Source organism: Fistularia commersonii, chromosome 21, assembly GCF_037954325.1.
Source record: "Fistularia commersonii isolate RoL2024-O1a breed Wild chromosome 21, RoL_Fcom_v1.0, whole genome shotgun sequence".
NCBI lineage: Eukaryota > Metazoa > Chordata > Actinopteri > Syngnathiformes > Fistulariidae > Fistularia > Fistularia commersonii.
In genome coordinates, this window is record NC_141304.1 from 1135001 (window position 1) to 1160000 (window position 25000).

The 25000-nt window shown below is 38.9% G+C and overlaps 1 protein-coding gene across 1 annotated transcript in view; it reads right to left on the reverse strand.

The window, feature by feature from the left end:
* Nucleotides 1-10996: 10996 nt before the first annotated feature.
* LOC147221902 (voltage-dependent calcium channel subunit alpha-2/delta-2-like) overlaps nucleotides 10997-25000 on the reverse strand; it is a 26740-nt gene continuing 12736 nt past the window's right edge. Inside the window, exons 9-38 of the mRNA XM_086167758.1 lie at nucleotides 24988-25000; nucleotides 24216-24315; nucleotides 23963-24124; nucleotides 23761-23871; nucleotides 23496-23574; nucleotides 22423-22472; nucleotides 22234-22323; nucleotides 22084-22149; nucleotides 21920-21994; nucleotides 21772-21846; nucleotides 21367-21438; nucleotides 21173-21244; nucleotides 20849-20910; nucleotides 20693-20769; nucleotides 20566-20626; nucleotides 20403-20500; nucleotides 20207-20297; nucleotides 20059-20121; nucleotides 19887-19990; nucleotides 19043-19141; nucleotides 18871-18962; nucleotides 18733-18780; nucleotides 18587-18658; nucleotides 18330-18482; nucleotides 18172-18224; nucleotides 16076-16131; nucleotides 15883-16006; nucleotides 15678-15787; nucleotides 15516-15598; nucleotides 10997-13359 (exon numbers count right to left, since the gene is read on the reverse strand). The exon at nucleotides 24988-25000 is cut by the window's right edge and continues 38 nt beyond it. Coding sequence (XP_086023884.1) covers nucleotides 13258-13359; nucleotides 15516-15598; nucleotides 15678-15787; nucleotides 15883-16006; nucleotides 16076-16131; nucleotides 18172-18224; nucleotides 18330-18482; nucleotides 18587-18658; nucleotides 18733-18780; nucleotides 18871-18962; nucleotides 19043-19141; nucleotides 19887-19990; nucleotides 20059-20121; nucleotides 20207-20297; nucleotides 20403-20500; nucleotides 20566-20626; nucleotides 20693-20769; nucleotides 20849-20910; nucleotides 21173-21244; nucleotides 21367-21438; nucleotides 21772-21846; nucleotides 21920-21994; nucleotides 22084-22149; nucleotides 22234-22323; nucleotides 22423-22472; nucleotides 23496-23574; nucleotides 23761-23871; nucleotides 23963-24124; nucleotides 24216-24315; nucleotides 24988-25000 — 2513 coding nt within the window. The 3' untranslated portion in view covers nucleotides 10997-13257. The remainder of the gene's footprint in view (nucleotides 13360-15515; nucleotides 15599-15677; nucleotides 15788-15882; nucleotides 16007-16075; nucleotides 16132-18171; nucleotides 18225-18329; nucleotides 18483-18586; nucleotides 18659-18732; nucleotides 18781-18870; nucleotides 18963-19042; nucleotides 19142-19886; nucleotides 19991-20058; nucleotides 20122-20206; nucleotides 20298-20402; nucleotides 20501-20565; nucleotides 20627-20692; nucleotides 20770-20848; nucleotides 20911-21172; nucleotides 21245-21366; nucleotides 21439-21771; nucleotides 21847-21919; nucleotides 21995-22083; nucleotides 22150-22233; nucleotides 22324-22422; nucleotides 22473-23495; nucleotides 23575-23760; nucleotides 23872-23962; nucleotides 24125-24215; nucleotides 24316-24987) is intronic.

Sequence of the window (25000 nt, forward strand, 5' to 3'; positions counted from 1 at the left end):
ACATACATACATACATACATATATACATACATACATACATTCATACATACATACATACATGCAGACAAACATACCTATATACATGCAAACATACATACATAAATACATACTTACATACATTATAACATACAAACATACATACAAACATATATACATACAAAAATATACATACATACATATATACAAATATAATAACGTACAGACATACAAACATACATACATACATATATACATACCAAATAACATACATACATACATATATATATAACTACAAACATACATACATACATACATACAAACATGTATACATAATTACATACAAACATACATATTTGCATACATACCTACACACATACATACATACATACATACATATGCACATATATACATACATAAATACATACATACATGCATACATACATACATACATGCATACATACACACATAAATACATACATAAATACATACATACACGCATGGATACTTACATACATACAAACATACATACATACTTACAAACATACATGCATACATTAATACATATATACATGCATGCATGCATACCTAAAGACATACATACATAGATACATGCATGCATGCATACATAACTACAAACATACATATATACATACATACCCACATAGATATATACGTACATAAAAAACATACATATATACATACATAAAAACATACATACATACTAACATACAGACAAACATACATATATACTTACATACATACATGCTTACATACATAGAAACATACATGCATACATATATACATACATATATAACTACAAACATAAAAACATACATACATACATACATATATACTTACATACATATATACTTACATACATACATGCATACATACATATATGTATATACATATATGCAATCATACATTCATACATATATACAAACATGCTTTCATAACTACATGAAAAACATACATATATCCAAACAAACATACCTGCATACATACAAACATGCATTCATGCATACATACATACATACATACATGCATACATACATACAAACATACATACATAAATACATAAATACATAAAAACTTACATACATACATAACTAAATACAAACATACATAGATCCATACAAACATACATACATACTTACATACATACATGCATGCATACATACATACATATATACATATATACAAACATACATACGTGCATACAGACATAAATACATACATGTTTGTATGTATGTATGTTTGTAGTTATATATATATGTATGTATGTATGTTATTTGGTATGTATATATGTATGTATGTATGTTTGTATGTCTGTATGTTATTATATTTATATATGTATGTATGTATATTTTTGTATGTATATATGTTTGTATGTATGTTTGTATGTTATTATGTATGTATGTATGTATTTATATATGTATGTTTGCATGTATATAGGTATATATGTATGCATGTATGTATGTATATATGTATGTATGTATGTATGTTTTTTGTATGTAATTATGTATATATGTATGTATGAATGTATGTTTTTTATGTATGTATGTATTTATGTTTGTATGTATGCATGTATGCATATATGTATGCATGTTTGTATGTAGATATGTATGTATATATGCATTTATATATGTATATATATGTATGTATGTATGTATGCATGTATGTATGTTTGTATTAATGTATGCATTTTTGTATGTATATATGTATGTATGTATAAATGCTTGTATGTATATAAGTATGTATGTATGTTTGTATGGATGTATGTATGCATGTATTTAGTTATGTGTGTATGTATGTATGTATGTATGTTTGTATCTATTTATGTATGTATGTATGTATGTATGTATGTTTGTATGCATGTATGTATGTTTGTATGTATATATGTATGTATGTATGCACACATGTATGTATGTAAGTATGTAGTTATGTATGTATGTTTGTTTGTCTATATGTATGTATGTTTTTATGTATAAATGTATGTATATTTTTATGTATGTATATATCTATGTATGTATGTATGTATCTATGTATGTATGTATGTATTTATGTTTGTATGTATGTTTGTATATACGTATGTATGTTTGTATATATGTACATACATATATACATACATATATACATACAAACTTACATACATACATAACTACATACAAAAAAACATACATGCATACATATATACATACATATATAACTACAAACATACAAACATACATACATACTTACATACATATATACTTACATACATATATGCATACATACATATATGTATATACATATATACAATCATACATTCATACATATATACAAACTTGCTTTCATAACTACATGAAAAACATACATATATTCAAACAAACATACATGCATACATACAAACATGCATGCATGCATACATACATACATACATACATGCATACATACATACAAACATACATACATACTTACATACATACATGCATGCATACATATATACATATATACAAACATACATACGTGCATACAGACATAAATACATACATGCATACATTAATGCATACATACATACATACATAAATACCTAGAAACATACATACATATATCCATAAATGCATACATATATACATACATACATACATGCATACATACATACATACAAACATACATACATACATAAATACATACATATACACATACATATATACATACATACATACATACAAACATACATACGTATATACAGACATACATACATACATTAATGTATATATACATACATGCATAAGTAGCTAAAAACATACATACATACATGCATCCATACATGCATACATACATACATATATATACATACATACATTTATGCATACATACAGACATACATGCATACATACATACATGTATACATACATGCATACATACAAACATAAATACATACATACATACATACTTTAATAGATATATACATACATACTTAGACATATACATGCATGAAAATATAAATACATATATACATACAAACATACATACATACAGACATACACACATACATACTTACATACATACATGCATACATCCCATGCATACATCCATGCATAAAAACATACATACATAAATACATACATAAATAAATACATACAAATATACATACATACATACATACATACACATAAAACAAAATACATACATATATACATCCAAAAAAAAACATACATACATACATACATACATACGTACATACATACATACATACACACATACATACATTCATACATACAAACATGCATTCATACATTTATGCAAACATACATACATAAATACCTACATACATACATAATAACATACATACAAACATATATACATTAAAAAAATACATACATACATCCATACAAACATACATGCATCCATACACACATATTTACATACATAAATATATACATACATACATACATATGCACATATATACATACATAAACACATACCTACATACATGCATACATACATACATACATGCATATATACACACATAAATACATACATAAAAACATACATACATACATACACGCATGGATACTTACATACATAAAAACATACATACATACATACATACATACAAACATACATACATACTTACAAACATACATGCATACATTAATACATATATACATGCATGCATGCATACCTAAAGACATACATGCATACATAGATACATGCATGCTTGCATACATACCTACAAACATACATATATACATACATATATACATACATACACACATAGATATATACATACATAAAAAACATACATATATACATACATACAAACATACATACATACTAACATACAGACAAACATACATATATACTTACATACATACATGCTTACATACATAGAAACATACATATATACATACATATATAACTACAAACATACTAACATACATACATACATACATACATATGTACTTACATACATATATACTAACATACATACATGCGTACATACATATATATATACATATATACAATCATACATTCATTCATATATACAAACATGCTTTCATAACTACATGAAAAACATATATATATCCAAACAAACATACATGCATACAGACAAACATGCATGCATGCATACAAACATACATACATACATACATGCATTCATACATACAAACATACATACATAAATACATACATACATACATACACGCATGGATACTTACATACATAAAAACATACATACATACATACATACATACATAACTAAATACAAACATACATAGATCCATACAAACATACATACATACTTACATACATACATGCATGCATACATAAATACATATATACATATATACAAACATATATACATGCATACAGACATAAATACATACATGCATACATTAATGCATACATACATACATACATAAATACCTACAAACATACATACATACATATATACATACATACATACATGCATATATACATATAAACAAACATACATATATAAATACATACATATACACATACATATACATAAATACATACATACATACATACAAACATACATACATATATGCATCCATACATGCATACATACATACATACATATATATACATACATACATTTATGCATACATACAGACATACATGCATACATACATACATGTATACATACATGCATACATACTTTAATAGATATATACATACATACTTAGACATATACATGCATGAAAATATAAATACATATATACATACAAACATACATACATACAGACATACAAACATACATACTTACATACATACATGCATAAATCCCATGCATAAATCCATGCATAAAAACATATATACATAAATACATACATAAATAAATACATACAAATATACATACATACATACATACATACACATATAACTAAATACATACATACATATATAATAACATACATAAATACAAACATAAATACATACATATATACATCCAAAAAAAACATACATACATACATACATACATACACACATACATACATTCATACATACAAACATGCATTCATACATTTATGCAAACATACATACATAAATACCTACATACATACATAATAACATACATACAAACATATATACATTAAAAAAATACATACATACATACGTAACAACATACATACATAAAAACATACATACATACATATATACATATATAACTACAAACATACATATATACATGCATACATACATAGATAGATAGATACATACATACATACATACCTACCTACATACATGTATACATATATAATAACATACATACAAACAAATATACAAATATACATATATACATACAATAAACATACATACATACATACATATATAACTCCAAACATACATACATACAAACATACATACAAACATACATACATACATGCATACATATATACATATATACATGCATACATAAATACATACATACATACATAGATACATACATGCATATATACATACATATGTACATGCAACCATACATACAAACATACATACATACAAACATGCACACATACGAACATATATACATACATACATACATACATACATTATAACAGACATAAAAACTAGCATAAATACATACAAATATACGTACAAAAAACATACATACATACATACATACATGCACATATACAAACATGCATACATACATACATACAAACATACAAACATACAAACATACATACATACATACATGCATACATACAAACATACATAAATACATACTTTCATACATTATAACATAAAAACATACATAGAAACATATATACATACAAAAAAATACATACATACATACATAATAACATACATACATACAAACATACATACATACATATTTACATGCATACATACATACATATATACATGCAAACATACATACAAACATACATACATACAAACATATATACATACATACATACATAATAACAGACATAAAAACAAACATAAATACATACATATATACATACAAAAAAACATACATACATACATACATGCACATATACAAACATGCATACTTACATACATATATAGATACAAACATACATACATACATACACACATACATACATGCATACAAACATACATACATACATATATACGAACATACATACATACATACATACATGCATACATACAAACATACATACATAAATACACACATTTATACATACATACATACATACATATATACATATAAAACATACATACATATATAACTACATACAAACATGCATACATCCATACAGACATACATACACACATACATACATGCATACATACAACCATACATACAAAAAAATACATACATACATAAAAAACATACATACATACATAAAAAACATACATACATACATAAAAAATAAATACATACATAACTACATACAAACATACATACATCCATACAAACATGCAAACATACATATATACATACATACATGTAAACATACATACATACAAACATACACACATACATACATACAAACATACATACTTACATACATACATACATAATAACATACATAAAAACAAACATACATAAAAAACATACATACATACATATATACATGCAAACATACATACAAACATACAAACATATATACATACATACATACATAATAACAGACATAAAAACAAAGATAAATACATACATATATACATACAAAAAAACATACATACATACACACATGCACATATACAAACATGCATACTTACATACATATATAGATACAAACATACATACATACATACACACATACATACATGCATACAAACATACATACATACATATATACGAACATACATACATACATACATACATGCATACATACAAACATACATACATAAATACATACATTTATACATACATACATACATACATACATACATACATACATATATACATATAAAACATACATACATATATAACTACATACAAACATGCATACATCCATACAGACATACATACACACATACATACATGCATACATACAACCATACATACAAAAAATACATACATACATAAAAAACATACATACATACATAAAAAACATACATACATACATAAAAAATAAATACATACATAACTACATACAAACATACATACATCCATACAAACATGCAAACATACATATATACATACATACATGTAAACATACATACATACAAACATACACACATACATACATACAAACATACATACTTACATACATACATACATAATAACATACATAAAAACAAACATACATAAAAAACATACATACATACATATAAACATACATACATACAAACATACATACATGCAAACATATATACATACAAACATACATACATACATACAAACATACATCCTTACATACATACACACATACATAACTACATACACACATACATACATACATACAAACATACATACATACATACTTACATACAAGCATACATACACACATACATACATTCATACATACATACAAACATACATACATACATACATACATACATACATGCATACATACAAACATATATAAATACATACATTCATACATACATAAATACGTATATACATAAAAAAGATACATACATACATAAAAAAATATTCATACATATATAACTACATACAAACATACATACATCCATACAAACATACATATATACATACATACATGTAAACATACATACATACACACATACATACATACAAACATATATACGTACAAACATACATACATACATACATACATACATACAAGCATGCATACATACATATATACATACAAACATACATACATACAAATATATACAACTATATACACACACAAAAAACTTACAAAGACACATGCATACATATATATATACATACATACACAGATAAATGAATGCATGTTTATATACATTAATACATAAATATACATATGTACATACAAACATACATATATGTACATGTACATACATACATGTACATGCATATGTACTTAGATACAGCCAAATACATATATATATATATATATATATATATATATACATACACACATATATATGTACATACATACATATACATACAAACATTAATATAAACATAGATATACACACATACAAACATATATAGAAACTAATGCAAACATACATACACATACATATATTCATACACACATACAGACATATGCACATACATATACATTCAAACATACACACAGACATTCAACCATGCATGCATAGATACATGACTACATATGTACATATATACATACGCAATTACATACATGCATGTATACATACATATACACAAACTGATGCATATGCATGGACACACACACATGTATACATACATATATATAAATATATACATATATTCTTATGCATATACCTTCACACAGAACATATATTTATAGACACTTGCATATGTACTTACACATATATATAGATACATATATACTTATATGTATATAATCATAAATATATAAATACATGTATGCATCTACATACATATACATACATGTATGCAAACATATATATACATATATACACATACACATATCTACATATCTCCTTACATATCTGTACATGAAAATACATATATTGACACAAAGATTCATATTTATGCACATATATACACATATCTATACACTCCATTTACATGGATAAATAAACACATTCATACGTACATATATCCCTACATGAATGCATAAACACATATAAACATATATTCAAATGTAAATACCTATCCACATACAAATATACATACATATATGGATATATATATACATATTTATATATATGTATAAACAACCATTAATATATACTCATATATAAAAACATATATATATATACATATGTAGAGAGATACATACATATGCTCACATCCATGCATGCACACACATATATTTACACACACATACACACATATATATGAAATTACTCATACATACCTACGTATATATAGAAAACATTAACAAAAAAATTCACATATATATACATAAATACATACATATATGTGTACACATATATACATTTACACATGCATGCATATATAGACACACGTAGACACACATAAATATGTATACACATATATATATATATGTATATATACACACACACACATTTCCACATACATACATCCATATATATATACATACACACATAAATACATATATACATACATATATACATAAACCCAAACATTCAAAATATATATACAGCTACACATACATACATTCAAAGAAATATATATTTATAATATCATACATATATACATACATATATATTTGTACATACAGGTATACAAATATACACATGTATACAATTATATAAAAACATATATATACATATATATATACAAAAGCATATATATACATACATATTTACAAATACATACATATATACATATATTCTATATACAATGTTTTTGTGATGACGGAACTGTCTACGCTTTTTTACATATGTAAATTGATATACATATGTAAATTGATATACATACATATGTGCATAAATTTACGTAAATAAATGTTTATTTAAATATGAGTACATACCGTTATGTATATATACATACTTATACATGCATATCTCCCTACATGCATATATATACATGTATATGTACATTTAATTATGGACTGTAGTTTTGTCTGTATGTATTTATATGCATATACATGCGATTATAATCAGATATTTGTCCAAACGCATGTGTTTTTATATACATATATATATAAACATACACACTATATGGCTTATGTATATATGATCTCACGTGCCTTGACTGACATATGAACCTAAGTGTCATCACCCCCTGGGTCACCCTTTGCAGCTATGACAGTTTCAACTCTTCTCCACAAGGTTCAGGAGTGTGTTGATGGGAATTCTTCCACAAGTGTATTGGTGAGGTCACACACGCCGATGTTGGACGGGAATGCCTCAGCTCAGTGTTCCCTTTATTTCTTTTTTGAGCCCAATATATCAGTGTATATACTACTCAACTTTAACACAATGTTACTCCCAGTCCAGCACACCAAGTATTTAATATTTCATTCATTCAGATCTAGGATGTTATTTTAGTGTACCATTTATTTTTGAGCAGTGTATATAAATATTCAATGTACTCCTGCCTACATACATACAAATACATATGTATACATACATATATTTACATATATACATGTAGTTACATATATGTATATCTACATATACACACACACATAAATATAAACGTATGTATATATGTATACGCACATATACATACAGATGTATGCACACATTGATACATATATGTATATATACATACATATATGTATACACATATATATGCATATATAGACATAAACATATATATCTATACATATAGATACATATATGTAAATATACATATCTGTATATACATATGTATACACACATACATAGATATGTATACGCATATATATACATGTTCTCCTGCATATATACATACATATATAAATACATATATACATATATGTATACATACATATAGATACAACCATGTATATACAAATACATACATAAACATATATACATATGTATGCACACATATTTACAACAATTTCATTGTGGATAAATAGTTGTTCATATTCTTGTATATATATTTCCGAACATATATACACATACACATATATTTGCACATATATACATACATATTTATGTGCATATGCATATATACATATGTGTATATATACACACACTTATATATAGATACACATATGTATACATATACATATATACAATAGATATATATACATGTATATGGATGAATGTATGTATGTACATGTATACCTACATACATACACAAACACACGCACATATGTATATGTGAGTGTGTGTGTGTGTGTGTGTGTGTGTGTGTGCTCGTGACTGTCAGCAAGAAGAAGAAGAAAAAGTTCAGAGCTGAAAAATATCAAGAGCTTTTTAATCTTTAGAAACTTTGAAAGATCCATTTGGAAGCAGACAGTTTTTACAAAGTCACATTCTGCCCCGCACTGGGGGGGGGGGGGGGGGGGGGGGGGGCGGGGCGGGGCGGGGCGGGGGGGCAGAAGGGCAGAAGAGGGGGTAGTAAACAACAACGACCTCAGCAGAATGAAAAAGCAGGGTTACAGCAAAACAAACAAATCAACAATAACCTTGTCTTCGGTCTGTCAAACAATGGAAATGCTTCTACTCCGCCTCTGACGTACTTTGTGTTTTTTTTCTTTGTAGTTTCTTTGCTTTCCATTCAGTACAAATACTATTTACAGTATTCAAATAAATACTTCAATAAATCCAAAGAATACAACAACAGCTGAGACCAGGCAGCGAAGTCGAAGAGGAGCTTCAGAGGAGGAAAACTAACAGAACCAAAACAAAAATGTGGCCAAACAAAGGAAATTACAAAATTTGACAAACATTGCAAAAATAACACAGCAAAAAAAAAAAGAATTAAAAAAAAAAAACAACACAAACACAAGGCAAAAAAAAAGCTATTTTAAAATCAAACAAAAATGAACAAATAAAAACATAAAAATCACAATGAAACAAAGCAAAACCAAAAATAATTATAGCAAAAATAAACCAGACAAATAAAGACAGAAGGTACAAAAACAAGCAGAAAACACAAAAAAACAAGCAAAACCTGAACAATCCAAAGAAAACCAACAAAAAAATTAACAAATAAAAAACAAAACAAACAAAAGCAAAAAACAAGATTAAAAACAATCAAATAAAAAAGAAACAATAAAAAAAGACAACAAAAACTAAACAACCAAATTAAAAATGAAAACAACCAAAATGAACCAATAAAAAACAATAAAACCAACAAAAAATTAAAAACAAGCAAATAAAAAAGAAACAATAAAAACAAAGACGACAAAAACTAAACAACCAAATTAAAAATAAAATGAACAAATGAAAGAATTATGACGACAGAAACTAAAAAAAAAACCATAACAAAATAAAAAAAACAAATTAAACAAATACAAAAAAAGAATCATGAAAAAAAGGAAAGGAAAAACTAAGCAACCAAAACAAAAATAAAACCAGCCAAAGTTAACAAATAAAAAAAAATGTTAAGAAAACAAAAACTAAACAAACAAAATCAACAAATAAAAATAAAGAAAAAACCAAAATAACACAACGAAGCAAAAACAAATCAAAATAAAAAAAATTGAATTAAAAAAAAACAAAAAAAAAAAACAACCACAGCAAAAATGAACCAAAAATCAAAACAAACCAAACAAAAAAAAACCAAAACAAAGCAACAAAGCGCGGTCAGGGGTCAGGCAGTTTGTTGCTTTTCTGCGTCAAACACATGAAACTGCAAACACCGACGGTCATTGAAGGCTTCACTGAAGTCGAACCTACGGCTTCGCTCCTCGAACCGCGTCCGCACGCAGCCGTCCTCACGGGATCATGCAAATAAACAACCGGTCGCCGAAGAGGTAACCGTGACAACGGCGCCCCCTGCTGGGATTCAGTCCAGGCGACGCCGCGGCGATTAGCTTCCGCGCTACTTCCTTCGAAACGCGACGAGCGCGAAGACGACCAACGGCGTGGGAGGAATGACAGGAAGCGATAGGAGGAGGCGTTTCCGGGAAAACGCGGCTAAAAGCGGAAGCGCCGCCTCCCGTCGCCCTCGACGACGGCGGTATTAAACACTAAAAGCTGTTCAGAAGCTACATTCTCCATATCGAAGCGTACAGAAGTGCAGAAGTTCGGACAAACGGCGGCGGCATCAAACGACAGCAAAGAAAAGGTAAAAGGGACGAGGAGCTCGCCGGATTTTCAAAATAAGACGTCACGTTTTGTTTTTTTTTGGGACGTGAAACGGCATTATTGCGATGAAGACATCGGGCGGAGGCGTCATTACCGTGTTATTACATCGGGTTGTCTGATTTCTCGCTTCCACGGCGATAAGGAGGGGGTTATTATGGGCTCTCCTTGTTTTCGGGGATCCGGGTCGGCGGGAAATAAAACTTGATTATATCGGAAAACACAAAAAAAAACGTCTCCACCCCCCCGACATTCACCCGTCGCCCGCCTGAGAGCTAATGAGCTAACGTCGCTAACGTTTCACCTGGAAGAGCCGTCATGCAAACATTGAAATAAATGAGTAACAAATGGAACATGCTTCTCCTGCAGGGTTGGGGGTGGTCCAGACCTCCACCCGGGTCCAGACCTCCACCCACCCTGCAGCCATGATGGGGTTGGGGTCGGACCCGCCGCCGCCGCTCCACCTGGATCCGACCTCCGCCGGCACCCGGGACTCGAACCGTGGTGGAAGTGGCGTCTTCAGACGTGGGGGTGAAGGTGGAGGAGGAGGAAGAGGTGGAGGAGGAGCAGGGCGGTGGAGGAACGCAGGGCGTGACTCCGCCCGCATTCGGACGTGTTCTCCTGCAACAAACACCAGGTTTGGTGGCTGATGGGTTGGGATTTCATCCCCAAAGATCATATCCTCCACCCGGCAACTCCCTTCCTCCACCCTTTTCCTCCAATCCCTACTCCAACCTTCACCTTCCTTAGTCCACCCTTCATCCCTTCCTCTACTGTCTACTCCACCCTTTTCCTAATGTCCTTTCTCCACCCTTCACCTTCCTTAGTCCACCCTTCATCCCTTTCCAGATCCTTCAACTCCCCTCCTCCACCCTTCCCCCCACTCCACCCTTCTCCCAATGTCCTTTCTCCAACCTTCACCTTCCTTAGTCCACCCTTTATCCCTTCCCACATCCTTCATCTCCCCTCCTCCACCCATCACCTCCAGTCCTCCACCCTTTCCATCCACTCTCAACTCCACCCGTCTCCTACTGTCCCTCCTCCACCCTACCATCCTTCATCTCCCCTCCTTCACCCTTTCCCTCCCTTCCCTACTCCACCCTTCTTCCACTGTCCTTTCCAAGCGTCACCTTGCTTAGTCCACCCTTCATCCCTTCCTCCACTCTCTACTCCACCCTTCGCCCACTGTCCTTTCTCCACCCTTCACCTTCCTTAGTCCACCCTTCATCCCTTCCCACATCCCTCATCTCCCCTCCTCCATCCTGCACTTCCCTTCCACCACCCTTCACCTTCCTTAGTCCACCCTTAAACCCTTTTCCTGATCCTTCACCTCCCTTCCTGCACCCTTTCCCTCCACTCTCTACTCCACCCTTCTCCCACTGTCCTTTCTCCACCCTTCACCTTCCTTAGTCCACCTTCATCCCTTCCCACATCCTTCATCGCCCCTCCTCAACCTCACCTCCAGTTCTCCAACCTTTCCCTCCACTCTCTACACCACCCTTCTCCCACTGTCCTTTCTCCACCCTTCACCTTCCTTAGTCCACCCTTCATCCCTTCCCAGATCCCTCATCTCCCCTCCTCCATCCTGCACTTCCCTTCCACCACCCTCCACCATCACCCTTAGTCAACCCTTCATCCCTTCCCCCACTCTTTTCCTCCACTTCCTACTCCACCCTTCTCCCACTGTCCTTTCTCCACCCTCACCTTCCTTAGTCTACCCTTAAACCCTTTTCCTGATCCTTCACCTCCCTTCCTGCACCCTTTCCCTCCACTCTCTACTCCACCCTTCTCCCACTGTCCTTTCTCCACCCTTCACCTTCCTTAGTCCACCCTTCATCCCTTCCCACATCCCTCATCTCCCCTCCTCCATCCTGCACTTCCCTTCCACCACCCTTCACCTTCCTTAGTCCACCTTTCATCCCTTCCCAGATCCCTCATCTCCCCTCCTCCATCCTGCACTTCCCTTCCACCACCCTTCACCTTCCTTAGTCAACCCTTCATCCCTTCCCCCACTCTTTTCCTCCACTCCCTACTCCACCCTTCTCCCACTGTCCTTTCTCCACCCTCACCTTCCTTAGTCTACCCTTCACCCCATCCCAGATCCTTCACCTCCCTTCCTCCACCCTTTCCCTCCACTCTCTACTCTACCCTTCCTCTACTGTCCCCCCTCCACCCTTCACCTCCACCCCTCCATACAACTCCACCCTTCATCTGCCTTGCTTCGACCGTCCCCTACCATCCTTCATCTCGCCTCCTCCACCTTTTTCCTCCCCTCCCTACTCCACACTTCTTCTACTTTCCCTCCTCCACCTTTCACCAGCTGCCCACCTTGACCCTCTACTCTTCACCTCCTCTGACTCCACCTTTCTCCTGCCGTCCCTCCTCCACCCTTCATCTCCCCTCCTATAACATATATAAAAACATTATCGAGAAATATTGACAATATAAAAACTATGAAATATAAAAAATATTAATGATAAATTATCAAAATATTAAAGTTAAAAATGATATGAAACGTAAAAATATAGTAAAATAAAAATGATGATTTTAAGAAAAAATTTGAAAAAATAATGAAACAAAATCCACAGAATAACAAACAAAATAAAAATGTATATGAAAAAATATTAAAACATTATTAACAAAAAGAAAAAAATAGACGCATATAAAAAGATAAAACAATTTCAAAAGTATTTAATTATACAAATTAAAAATATAGAAATGATAAAATAAAATAAAAAAACAAAAAAAACAGCAGCTTTTCTTCTTCTACTACTCACTAAGGCACTGTAGTCCAGGCAGGTCGTCGGGCCTTTGCGGTATCTGGCGTTGCTCAGAACCTCACACGGGTTCTCCTCCTGGACTACATCTTCAGTTAAGAAACGCAACCGTCCGGTTCGTCCATCATTACTGATGACATCATCACTGCGTGAGAAGGATACACTCCGTCCTGACCTGCGTCAGCCTCTCCATCTCGCAGGAACTGCAAGGCAACGTCTCGGCCACCACGAACAGCAGGTTGGTGTTCTCGATCCTCTTGGCGTGGAACAGCCTGTGGGAGACGGCGGCGGGGGGGAAACCGGTTGAGGTCGCGGTTTCTTGCAAGCGTGGCGTTGGCGAGCGCCGTAAGGGCGGTAGGGCGCTCACCGCGAGCAGTTGCCGCAGTCCTGCAGCACGTTGTAGGAGTTTGTGGTGTTGGTGAAGAAGAACTGGCTTTGGATGGTGACGCAGCTGCTCTCCTTCGTCTCAAAGCCTTCCACCAGGACGCCATCTGCAGGGAGGGGTGGACGCCATTTACAGCCTTGTCATTTCCTGGACTTCTTCGAACATCATACCTCACCTCTGTAGAGCCAGCTGTTGTATGCCAGTCCATACAGGAGCTGCTGGATCACCGACCTGCAGGACGGACAACATGGTAGCCACTGAGTCGCAGGGTTGCATCCAGGAAATGTCAGTCCACTTCCTATCCGCTGCGTCCCGATACCAACAAGCTCTAACAGGAACGAGTTAGGCCAGCACTGTCTCCCTGAACAACTCAAGTTGTTCAACTCATATCCCAAAGAAGTCTTAGGACCTGATCATACCAAAAAGAACTGCTAAACCCCCAGCTTATCAGAAAGAACAATCAGAGCCCCAATATATCTCAAAACATTCTTAGAACCCCATCATATCTCCAAGAACTCTTAAAGCCCCATCATACCACAAAAAAGTCTTACAACCCCAACATATCTAAAAGAACCCGTGCAACCCCAACATATCTCAAAGTACTCTAAGAGCCCCATCATATCCCAAAGAACTGCTGAAACTGTTTTATATCCCAAGGTACTCTTGGAACCTGAACATATCAAAAGGTAGACTTGCAACTCTTACATATCTCAAAGTACTCTTAGAACCTCATTATACCCCAAAGGATTCTGGAACCCCATTATATCCCAAATAACTCAACCCAATCGTATCAAAAAGCAATCTTAGAACTCTCAGAACTCTCAGAACTCCATCATGTCAAAAGTAGGTTTGAAACCTCATCATATCCAAAACTACTCTTAGGACCCCATTGTATCCAGACATACTGTTGAAATCCAATTATGTCCCAAGGTAAAATTGGAACCTAAACATATCAAAAAGTAGTCTTGCAACCCTAACATATCCCAAAGTACTCTTAGAACCCTTACATATCTCAAAGTACACTTGGGACCCCAAAATATCCAAAATAACTCTTAGATCCCAATACTATCAAAAAGCAATCTTAGAACTCTTAAGAACTCTCAAAGAACTCTTGGAACTCACTCTGTTCCAAAAGTAGGTTTTGAAACCTCATTATAGCCAAAACTACTCTTGGAACCCCATTATATCCAGAAGAACTCCTGGAACCCTTAGATACCTCAAAGTACTCTAAGAACTCCATCATATCCAAAAGTGCTCTTGGAACCCATTATATCTCAAAGTACTCTTGGAACCCCATTATAGCCCAAATAAGTCTTGGAACCAATCACATCAGAAAGTACTCTTAGACCCTTAAGAACCCTTAAAGAACTCTTAGAACTCTGTCATATCCCAAAGTAGTTTTGAAACCCCATCACATCCCTAAGTAATCTAAGAACCCTGTCATATCCAAAAGTACTCTTTTGGATATGTATAGTATAATGAGGTTCCCATTCTATCCAGAAGAACTTTTAAAACCCAAACATATCCAAAGGTAGTCTTAGAACCCCATCCTATCTCAAAGGCCTCTTGGAATCCCACCACCCAATCAGATTATTTGTGGTACCCGGAGTCTGAAAAAGCTGAACAAGGGCGTTCAGTTACCAAGCCTCTTTTCTGTGAAACCAGCTCCAGATCTCCATCCAGGGGGTGGACACCTTCTTTTTGTTTAAGAGGCTTTAAATATTTCTTTTTGAGAAAGCTTCTAGTTAGTGCAAGCCTAGCCCCTGGCTATGCTACCATAGGCTAACACTTCTGTTTCCTCTATCTGAACTCGTGTCCTGTTATAAATACATGATAGTAACCTCATATCTTCTTCGGTCCTTGGGCTGGGGGTGTAGCTTGATCTACAGCCATGTATCTTTTATGAATAATAAAGCTATCATGTCAGCTATTAGCATGTAGCCGTTAGCACTACTTGTCACACTCTCACTTTCAAGCTCCTCATCCTTCCCTGTCTTCCGGTCGAGGCAGAAGGCCGGCTAAATTGACCCGGAATCTGTCCGAGGTTCCTGCACCGGCAGAAGATGACTTTTACTCGTCAGTGTCACCAACTGCTTGCTCTCGGAGGGAATGTTGGTTTTCTGTGGACCATCTCAAAGGTCCACTTTGGTCTTCAAAAGGTCTTCAGACAAGTGGGTTGTTGTTTTACAGCGGTTGGACGGGAGCTAAAGACACAGTTCTGGACGCGACTATAACGGTTAATCCCTGGATTCGGAGGAGGTCGGGTCTCACCATGCCATCGTGGACGTCCACCAGGCGATGCTCAGCAGGTCGGCGATGGACGGCTGCAGACAGAGAGGAGGAAGTGAGTGGTGGTCAGTTAAAAGCCTCCTCCAGGATTATAAATACATCTGTGAGGAAAAGGAGGGTTGGTGGATGGAGGATCTCACCACAAAGATGCCCCGGTTGGCGGCGCCGGTGTGGCTGCTGCTGACGGGTTCACAGGCCGACTGGTAGCTGAAGGACTGGCGCCGGGCGAAGATAGAGTTGTTGTAGAGGGCGTGCATCAGATAGGGGTCCACATCTCCGAAGAAGAGGCCGACCTGGGCGGTCGGGGAGGAGGGGACGGTTCCACAAAAAACAGAACCAGAGTCATGGTGGATGGTGGGTTTATGGTGGAAGAGAAAATAGGTAGAAAGCTGGTCACCTTCTTCCAGTGGTCCCTCTGGTTGGACATCACCAGAAAGCCGCCATCGTCGATTAGGTAGCAGAGGAGATCCTGCGGACAGGAGGAAAAGCCAATGAGAGGCGGGGAAGGAACCTGCGGAGAACCCTGGCCTTTTGAGTTCTTACGTCGGTGTTGACTTCGCAGTCCATCTCACAGCTCCTGGACGGTCCACACTGTCAGGATAGAACATTCAGCCTGTCAGAAACCGCTCTTCCCTTAGCGCCTGCACCACAAACAAACCCTCGCGCCGTCACTTGCGCCACCTTGTGCGAGCCCTGCCGGCCGTCCGACACGTTGCTGGCCAGGATCTTGAACTTGTCCACCCAGGCCTCCAGGTCCAGCTTCACCCCGACCACTAAGAGAAGAAGAGTCACACTGCTCTGAGGGTTTCTTCTAGTCAGACATGAGAACTTTCCTGAGTAGTCCTTCTGTCACCTGCGGGTTTTAGAACTTTGCCCCCGAGATTGACCTCCACCGCCGAGCTGACCAGCACGCCCACCGTTCCGTTGTCTGGACCTATTGGGTCGTCAAACGCTGCAAAGACAAACGGCACCTTTGTCCCTTTTCACTGACCAACAGGTGAACATCTTCATCCATTCATCCTCTACACCTCTTCGGAGGGGGGAAGACAACCACAGCTGTCACGGTGTAGAGAAGGGCGGACTTTAACCGGGACGGGTCCGTTGTCAATCATCCAACCATTCGCTCTCTCTCATTCACACCATCAATAAACCTACAGACTGTAGGAGGAAGGACGACCTGGAGAACCCAAGCAGGAGAACATGGAGAGAACCCAGGCAGGAGAACATGGAGGGAACCAAGGCAGGGGAACATGGAGACTCCACACACAGCAAACCCAGGCAGGAGAACACGGAGAGAGCCCAGCCAGGAGAACATGGAGAGAACAAACAGAGAGAACCAAGGCAACCAAGGCAGGAGAACATGGAGAGAACACGGAGGTTCCACACAGAGAAAGCCCAGCCAGGAGAACATCGAGAAGAGCACACAGAGGAAACCCATGTGGGAGAACATGGAGAGAGCCCAGGCAGGAGAACATGGAGAGAACCAAGGCATGGAAACATGGAGACCCCACACAGAGCAAACCCAGACAGGAGAACATGAAGAGAACAGAGACAGGAGAACATAGAGAGAACAAACAGAGAGAACCAAGGCAGGAGAATATGGAAGCTCCACAGAGAGACGACCCAGGCAGGCGGTGAGAGGACATGCCAGAAGGTCCTGCAGCACTACAGTACCAGCCGGAGCGTAGGTTACTCACTGGCCCGAGATGGAGCCCTGAAGATGTAGCCCTTGTTGTCCAGGCTCCGCCTGTAGTAGTTGGAGTTGAAGGGCTCGGGGTCTTCGTCCCACAGCTCAGCCGCCCTGCGTACAGAACCCAAGTACATTTGTAAGGGTTAGGGTACCCAACTGAGGTGCCGCTCGGTACTCACGCATTGGGGAAGACCCGGGTGATGCCTCCGTCGGTAGACGCAAACACCGCCAGGAAGCCGTACCTGCAACGGGGACAGTCCTGTCACTCGCCTTTGTCCAATCGGCCGACGGAGGCAACGTGACCTCTGAGTGGCGGCGGCAACTCACGAGTTCAGGTCCTTGTTCTTCCACACTCGCGAGGCCAACTGGCCAATGATCCGGGAATCCAGAATCAGGTTGTGGATCAACCCCTGGTTGCCTGACAAATCAAGAGCGAGGTGCAGGTTACACCTACCCTAGTTACGCCTCCCCCCGGTTATGCCTTGTGGTTACGCCCGCCCGGTTAGACCTGAATCCGACTCACACTCGTCGGATTCCGGGGAAATGTCCAGCATGAGGGAGAGGAAATTCTGCAGGAACTGTGTGTTGTTGTCCGACAGATGCAGGCGCTTGCAGTATTCCCTGCAGACACATGGGTGTTTCAGAATGCACGCAGTAAGGTTGGAGTAAGCTTGGGGTGGAGTTACCTGGGAGCCAGAAAGACGTGTCCCGATGATTCGAAGAAGCTCGGCAGCAACGACTGCATGTCTGGACACGAAGGTTGGGGTTATTGTTCGGTCCAACAAATCCAATGTAATCTGTTCATGTACTCACACTGCAGCTGCACGATGGCATCGCTAAGATCCGCCTGGATGTAGTACTCGTTGTAAGGGGGCAGCACCAACCCGAGGCTGCAGGAGGGACGTACAGGTGTGGGTGAGCAAGTGGGGGTCCACCCTTGTCTGGACAGCACTGGGTCCTGCACCTCACCTGTAATCCGTGCCGTTGATGGGGGTCCAGGTGTAGCTCCTGTGCACCTCGTCGATGTACTGCTGCAGAGGAGGAAGATCAGGGTGATGTGAGGGGGGGTTGGGGCGGAGGTGACTCTGAAGACACCGGTCCACTGGGTGACAGAAGGCACCATTTATATCGGACCAGGCTGAACACCAAGGTGGCGAGATAAACTTTCTTAAAGCCTCCTGTCTAGACTCCTTCATACCTGTTGTCCATTTACAAGACTCTGTTGGTATGTGTTTGTCCTCCAGCAGGCAAAAAAACCCCAAAAACTTCAGAAAGCACAGAAGGGGAACTTACCTCGTCCACTGACTTGACGAGGGTCTTGATCTGCATGTCGCCCGGCCTACCGTCAATCATCTGCCGCCGGATCTGCGGGCCAGGAGAAACTTCCATCAGACACCAACGCGGACCAGACAAGAACATTGAGGGTTTTTGATGGTCTCAAAGGTCTGGAATCGGACCTTCCCACTCCGTGCCCCATCGAGGCTCACCTCCTCTTTGTTGCTGTCCTCCACCTCTGCGTCCAGAAAGTCCAGCGTCACAGGCTCAGGGAGGTTTACCAGCTGTCCACCACCAGAAGACCAATGAAAAGAGGCAGGGAGGCAAGTCACTCATTCGCTCATCGTTGGGGGCTCATTGGGTCAAGAGGGTTGGGGTTTAACCTGGACAAATCGGCTGTCAATCATCTGACCATTCACACCTACAGACAATTCTTCAATGAACCTGTTTTTTGACAATGGGGTCAAGATGGAGAACCTGGGGAGAACCCAGTCCACCAAGGGATCACAACCGTGAAACCTTCTTGGAGCATGACCCCTGACCCTTTGACACTACTTTCCCCATCTCAAGCACCACATCGGCTTCCCCTGCTTTTGGAGACGTCGAAGATACGTCACCTTCGGCTGGAGGTTCGGGTGAAGCAGAAGGTAGCCGTTCGGATCGATGGCGAATATATACCCGTTGGCTCCGAGCTAAGGAGACGCACAAAGGAGTCAGCAAGGTGGCACCCCCCAAACCAAATTGCAGAGAAGAAGCCTCTCTTACGTTGTACCGCGGCGTCAGCCTCTTTATCTCGTCCAGGTGCACGTCTACGCCCATGACGCCCAGGATCAGCTGGTTCTGGCAGGTCGTGAGAAAGAAGTGATAGGCTCTGTCCCAGACAACAATCTCCCCGGATGAGGATCTACCAGGACTTGGGGGTTTGGTACCTGTGAGTTCCCATCCATGGTGAGGTTGAAGACCGGCAGGGTCCCGGTGACGACCATCCCCAGGCCCTGCAGGGGGTCCAAAGGCAGACCTTCAGAGTGGGTTTGATGCATCTACATTAGCAAGGGTCCGGTGGGCTCGTGATGCCTCACCAAAGCATCTTGATAAACGTTGGTCCACTGGACTTGTTTGGCATCGCTGCCCGCCAGGACCATGGGGCGTCCAAGCACATCCAGGTACTCCTGAGAATAAGACCAGAAACCGGTCTTTTAAGCGTCGAGAAGAGGGCGCAGGTATTCGGCGGCCTGCCTTTACCTTCTGCAACGGCTCCACAAACCCACCTGGGTATTAATCCTGATAGCGCAGATGGAGCGGATCTCAAAATAGTAGCCTGGCAGGAAGAAAGAGACATTGATAAAAAGGACAGGCGACAACAAAGAACCCGAGAACGCGAGAGGGAGGAGGAGGAGGTATGAGGAGATGAAGAGCGTGTGATGCTGCTGGAAAACAGGAGCTCATAAATATTCCAGATGTTGCGAGATGCTACTCAACCAGTGACTCATCCACCTCAACCACAGAGAGGAAGCCTGTGGAGAAGCCCCTCCTGATGGGTCACACGTGCTCTGAGCTGGATTGTCCACTGGACTTGGCGACTTTCTCCAAAAACATCAATTTGCCTGTTCGAAATAGCTCCTCCCGGCCACATGACCACCCTGAAGGTTCAGACGGCGCTTTGTTGGGTCCAAAAATAGAATTTACTAAAGGATCCGAGCGGCAGGAACGTGCACGAGGCGACGTGCACAGAGCTCGTTTTTTTGTAAACACCCCCCCCCTGCTCCCCATCTTGGTGCAATCTGAATAAAAGCTGCACAGGAAGACGCATCAACTGAGAGTAAATCTGACCCGGGAGCAGGAGAACCGAGAGCCAGAACCCATTAGGACACACACAAACACACACAGATGTTCACTTACAGTTCATGAGCTCAAGTGCACTCCCCAGGTACCAAGTGGTAGAAGTTCTCCTGCAGGAGGTCTCGGGGCTAATTTGCCTCCTTGTATAATTCAAAAGCGGTAAACGTTGAGAAGACAAGTTTCTACTTTGTACAGCGAGTACTTGTAGGCTTGGCGCCCACATCCCTGCCAATCAAGCCACGAACAAGCTCAGCCAACCAGTCCACAAAGACCCAAAAAGCTGAAACCGCAGCCTCTGCTATGTCAGTCCACCTTAAATAAATCGCCCAATGGGCCACATTCTTGCCAATCATGTAAGGAACCAACTCCGAACCATCCACTGATGACCCGAAGAGCTAAAACAGCAGCTTTTGTTCTTTCAGTCCGCAATGCAGACTGTAGCTGCAGCCCCAATCATTGGACCCTCTCTGCTCTGTAGGAAGGCCGGAAGACACCAGCTCACCTTTGTTGGTGCAGGCGATCCACTGCAGGGGCGTGACGTCGTAGTTGTGTTGACCCACGGAGAAGGTGAACACTCGCACCTTCAGAGGGGGAAAAAGAGACCAATGAGGGGCCAACAAATAATGGCGCAAAAAGATAACGGAAAGGGGCAAACAGAGACCCTCGAGGGGCAAACAGAGACCAATGAGAGGGGAACGATTTGTGAGGGGCAAACAGAGACAAGTGAGGGGCAAATAGAGAGCAGTGAGGGGCAAACTCTCGCCCACCGTCTTGTTGGGCCAGTTGTACTGCATGAACACATCCTGGGCTCTATCCTCGCCTCCGTCCGTGAACAGCATGATGATCTTGTTGCAGTTGGCACGCGGCACATTGGTCTTCTGGAAAAGACAAAGCGCCTGTTGATTGACAAGGCAAAAGAGCAGAGGGAAACACAACCTGGATTTGGTGGAAAGGAAAAGAAGAACTTGCATTTAAGAGCTGGTTGAAGGCGAAGTGAAACCCGGACTTGTAGTCAGTAGTTCCTTTGGCTTGCATCTGCTGCACAGCGTCTTTGAAGATCTTCTTATTGCGTACGTTGGCCTGGACCAGGTGCTTGAAGCAGGGTACCACTGCCTCAGCCTTCTCGTTGAACTGGATCACACCGAGGGGAGGGGGGCAGGGGTTCAGGGGGCGAAAAAGGTGGCCGACAAACATCTCAATGAGCGTAGGAGAAGAGACAGACCCGAGCCACGTTGACATAGTCGTCATCTGATAGGGTGTCCAGCATCTCCATCACCGAGGCCTTTATGAGCTTCAGTGTGAGACCGCTGACGCTGCCGCTCCTGGAGGGGTGGCGGGAAGGGGATACTTGTACCCGTTACTCAGGCACATGATGGGAAACAAACACAACAGATAACACCTGTGGAGCTTGAAGTGAAGCTCCAACAGTCAAGATACAAGTGAAGTGAATTGTCCCGGTGCCGTCCCTTCCAAATCTGCCCTGACCTGTGGTACCTTGCACCTCCCACAACAGTCCTGCCCACAACTGACTAGCCCTACCCCTCCCCAACTTGCTTTGCCCCTCCTTGAGTAGCTGAACCCCTCCTAAACCCGTCCAGGTACCAGCCCTCCCCAATATGTCCTACCCCGCCTTGACAATCCCTGTCAGCCTGGCTCCTAGAGTACCCCCCTCCTGGACTTGACCTGCCCTACCCCTCCCAAAGTAGCCCAACTCCACCCCAACAGCCCCAGCCCTTCCTGACCTGACCCCCCACCTCCCTGATACATACCCCCTTGCCCGAACCTACCTTGCTCTTCACCCCTCCCCAAATGGCCCCAGCCCTCCCGTTCCTGTCAAGGTACCTCCCCTCCTTACGATATGTCCCGCCCCTCACTGACCATCCCTATCAGACCTCCTCCCGATGTAGCCCAGCCCCTCTCAGATTTGACCTGCCCGCCCCCTCCAAAATAACCACATAAGTCCCGCCCCTACACAGCAAGTGTCACACACTCACACGTCCACGAGGA